Source organism: Brassica rapa, chromosome A07 (assembly GCF_000309985.2).
Source record: "Brassica rapa cultivar Chiifu-401-42 chromosome A07, CAAS_Brap_v3.01, whole genome shotgun sequence".
In the NCBI taxonomy this organism is placed as follows: domain Eukaryota; kingdom Viridiplantae; phylum Streptophyta; class Magnoliopsida; order Brassicales; family Brassicaceae; genus Brassica; species Brassica rapa.
The window spans coordinates 10235762-10240207 of NC_024801.2; the positions used below are offsets into that span (position 1 = coordinate 10235762).

Below are 4446 nucleotides of genomic sequence, written 5' to 3' on the forward strand. Positions count from 1 at the left end.
CAAACTTCTGAAATTATCCAGTCAAATGCAAAATTAACCTATGACGACTGAAATGTAAGTCGTCTAGGTTCTTTGGAATTTTTTTTGAAACCAAACAATAGTAGACGACTTAACTTTCAGTCGTCTCAGGTTACAGATTTCAAAGTCAATTGCAAAAATAACCTCTACGTTGACCAGACGACTTCCAGGTAAGTCGTCTACAGCCAGACGACTTCCAGGTAAGTCGTCTACAGCCAGACGACTTCCCAAGTAAGTCGTCTGACGAACAGATCTGGAAAAAAACTCGATGTCATACCTTAAATTGGTGAGATAAGTTCTTTAGCATACATAAGGCTTCTCCAAGCACACAGAATCACAAACGAAAGTCACCCACCCATAATCGTTAGCTTCTATGACTCTATGAACCATAAAAATTTTAGAATCAAAATCTTGGGTTTTTTTAGCTCATTGTGGAGAGAAAGTGAGAGATATGTTGTGTTTAGTTCACAAGAATGGAAAAAGAAGAAGGGTAAATCGATTTTGGGAGTATTAAGAGCTTCAAATTGGTTGTTCATGGTGGTTGTGGTATTGATGACAATGGCAATCTTGTAATTACTTGAAGATGATGAGGGTGAGAGAGTAAAAATGTCATTTTCGAAAAAAAAAAAAAAATTGATGGTAATTTCGTAAATTATATGAACTTGTGGGGTGAATAGGGCAAAACCAATTTTCAAAAAAAAAAAGAGGTTAGTTTTGTGTTTGACTTTAAGTTGTAGGTCAATTTTGTAAAAACCCCTAGTAATATTGAGCTTTGTTTTCATAAAGTCATTGATAATAAGTTTGGAAACTTACCGGTTATTACTTAGACTGGTCACGTGTTTTCTGGCAAAACTGGCTTTGATGAGTGGAACAATACCTATATTTTGTTTCATTGTAACTTATAATATTGAACCAGTTTGGATGTTGTCTAAAAAGAAAAAATCAACAAGGAATTAGATTTGATAACGAGTTTCGAATTACAAATGACATGACCATTTCTTGGTGTTATGTATTGACCATGTTTTCAGAAAGAAAAGATACAAACACAAGTAACAAAATTCTTTACTAAGACAAATTCCAAACCTCACATTCTTATTATTGTTTAACTCAAAAATTTCACTTAAATTTTGTAGGAATACTTTGTTCATGTCTGAAGAAATTCTCAGGATCAAACTTAGCTTTAATCTTCACCAACCTCTCAAAGTTTCCCTTGAAGTATTTCTTCCCCCATTCTCTTGCATCAGTCCCTCTACCATTCATCCCTAAATCAAGATCTCTATAGTTCACATAGGCGGATCTTGGGCTTTTTGACACATACTTCTCCATGTAACTATACATATTCCTCATCCACTCCATATGCTTCGCCTCGCTAGCTTTCCCGTCTTGCCACAAAGTCAGCCACTGGATCTTGAACAATGTCCCACTCCTACGTGGGAAAGGTGTCTCTGTCTCAGGGATTTTCGCCATCATTCCTCCATAAGGATTCCATATGGTCAATGGTGAATCCTCTTCTAGAAGCTTTTTCCATAGCCCTTCTAGTCCTTCTATTGGAATTGGCTTTTCCACATAGTCTGACTTGGCTTTGAAGTAATTTTTGAACAACGATTTTCCAGCAAGTAGAGCTTCCGGTGGCGCGGTGCTAGGAAAACCAGCAATGTACATTACTGATTTGATCCAGCTTGTCTCTAAACAATCTTTCTTTGTTAGTCCCAGCTGTGGGAAACTCCTCTGCATCACCTATAAAAACCAAGGTAAAAAATGTTACAATCATAACTTTCTTTCTTAATTTGTAATAAAATTACTTTCATAAAACTACAATATAAACCCGCAGTTTTGTACAAAACTTGACTTGGTCTCATTACCTGCAACAGCCTCTTAGCGTCACCAAGAAACTGTCCTTGGTACGAAACCGAGATAGTTCTCTCTTTGCTCTTAGGAGTTTTGCTCGCCGGCTGAATAATCGCCCGGATAAAGAGATTTTCATCGAGCTTATCTGCGACTTGTTGCCACTTGTACAAGATCCTAGTTCCGTCTTGCTCAAGCGTCTTCGTAACGGTGAACACCGTCACTATCTCGGGCACGGGAACGAGCTTTATTTTCCAGGCAAGGATAACGCCGAAGCTTCCTCCACCACCGCCGCGAATGGCCCAGAAAACGTCTTCTCCCATCGCAGCGCGGTTCAGGATTTTGCCCTTCGCGTCAACTATTCTGGCGTCGAGGACGTTGTCGGCACCGAGTCCGAACTTACGCATCATTGAACCGTAGGCTCCGCCGATTATGTGGCCGCCGATGCCTAGGCTGGTGCATAAACCCGCCGGAAAACCATGGACTTTGCTTTTCTCTTGGATCCTTTAAACCCATTAAAGTAAACCGGTTTAAGCCACAGCTCAACGGGCATATTATGTTTTTGTATTTTGGTTCGGTTCAAAATGTTTGTTATATTTTAGTAAAAAAAATGTTGGTTAAAACTTAAAACTAGTTACTTATCAACATTTTTTCCACATCTATAGTCCAAAGCATAGTCTACATATTATTATTTCGAATATTAAATATCCAATATAACATTAAGAGCACCCTCAACACTGAGAATTCTCCTAAAGTTCTTAAAACTAAAAATTAAATATTTTTGTTTATAAATTAAAGATGACAGATAGATTAAAAATGTTTTTTTTTTTTTAAAACTCAAAGAAATTATTTCTGCACATAACCGGTTCTGGTTCTCTCTATTATTTTTTTATTTTTTAATCTTAAGATATTCTGTCTAATATTAGTGTTGGAGCTACTCTAAGAACCAAAACCAAATAACCAGCTGGTTGATCCAAAAACTGCAATAGAGCAATGGATTAACCGAAATTTTTTTTGGTCATTAGCTTTAAAATTGATAACCAATGAAACTAGGTGTCCCAAGAGACGCAAGATTTTTATACTTTTGTGTAGATTCGAATATTTTTAGTGGGAACTTCTTTTTCTCATAAACAAGTGTAACTTGAGGAATATTTAAATAAAATATTGTAAAATTAGTGTGGCTTTATAATATTTTAATCATTTTTTGAGGAGAAAAAAATATATAATTAATGTGATTCTTTATGGGCGTATGATATACCTGTAATAAACCTCTCCAATGGAAGCACCTGCGTGTACCCACGCGGTGTTACTTTCTAAATCGACATTGATTTGTCTAAGCTTCGATAAATCAACGATCACAAACGCCGTTTCCATCTCTGAGACGTAAGAAAGGCCTTCGTAGTCATGACCGCCGCTTCTTAACCGCAAATGAAGTCGTAGCTTCTTGGCGCAAACAACGGCGGCTTGAACGTGCGTTTCGTAAAGCGGCTCAAAAATAAATTCTGGCTTCGGTTTTGACGGCATCAAGTAACGGAGGTTCTGAGCCGACGTCTCTAAAGCTTGTTTGAAGGAAGAGGCATTTAGGTCATGAGTGAAGAACGAAGAGTCCATCGCAAAAGAAGCGTCGGAGTTATCGACCAGACACATCACGAAGTCTTGCGTGATGGTGGAAGAAGACAATGGGATGGAAGAAAGAGATAGGAGAAGTAGCGTTATGAGAAACATGTTTGCGTTTGTTATTTCCGCAAAGGCCATTTTTTGTTGTTTATTTGGTGATGGGGTTTTAGCTCTTTGTTTGATGAGTTTCATGTACATGTGTTGGGTTTTATATAGGCAGATGAGGGTGGTTGTACACGTAAAGTTGATGTTATAATTACGTCACACTCTTTTGACTCTTGTATAGTGTTTAATCAGTCCCTTTACAGTTTCGAAATTATTAGGGTTAATATTTTGATGTTTACTTTATTCCGTTTTGGAATTGGATTATCCCTTTCAGATATCCATCATGACTTTTTTAGTTAGGTCATTTATGCTGGAACATATGCTGATTTTATGATCGTAATTTTTACCGTGATTATATAATGCATCTAATAAAACCTCTAGAAAATAGGAAATAACAATCATTTCATTTCTAATGCACATAATACCTATCTAATTATTAAATTAAATTTATGTGTGTGAAATTATTAAAACATGATACACTTCGGATTTTTCCTCTAAATGTCCCTACTTTTCAAGACATGCATTGATTCATTAGGATATTTTGACGTTGTCATATTCTTTTTTTAATAATAGTAATGACGTAAACACCAAATAAACCAGAATCGGTGTTGTTCTATTCCGGTCTGGTTACCCAGACCACCTCAAGTTTGAGTAATAGAATGGCCGTTTGACGTCAAAAAAAAAAAAAAAAAACCAGAATCGGTGTTGTTATTTTTTGTATTTTCTTTTTTTATTTCTTATTTCTTTTAATCATATTATTTAACATGTCAATTTTTTATAATGTAAACTACGATAAATATTTGTTAGTCTAAATAGAATGACATAATGGCTTACTGATTTAACTTATTGTACTTACATAAA

General features: G+C 36.0%; 1 protein-coding gene across 1 annotated transcript; it reads right to left on the reverse strand.

Annotated features, from left to right (window-relative positions):
- Positions 1-960: 960 nt before the first annotated feature.
- LOC103828799 (berberine bridge enzyme-like 13) lies at positions 961-4113 on the reverse strand. The gene is made up of 3 exons (XM_009104439.3): positions 3122-4113; positions 1881-2367; positions 961-1755 (listed from the first exon to the last, which is right to left on the reverse strand). The coding sequence occupies exons 1-3, from the start codon at positions 3676-3678 to the stop codon at positions 1135-1137; spliced, it is 1665 nt and encodes a 554-aa protein (XP_009102687.3). The 5' UTR covers positions 3679-4113; the 3' UTR covers positions 961-1134.
- Between the last annotated feature and the right edge of the window lie 333 nt (positions 4114-4446).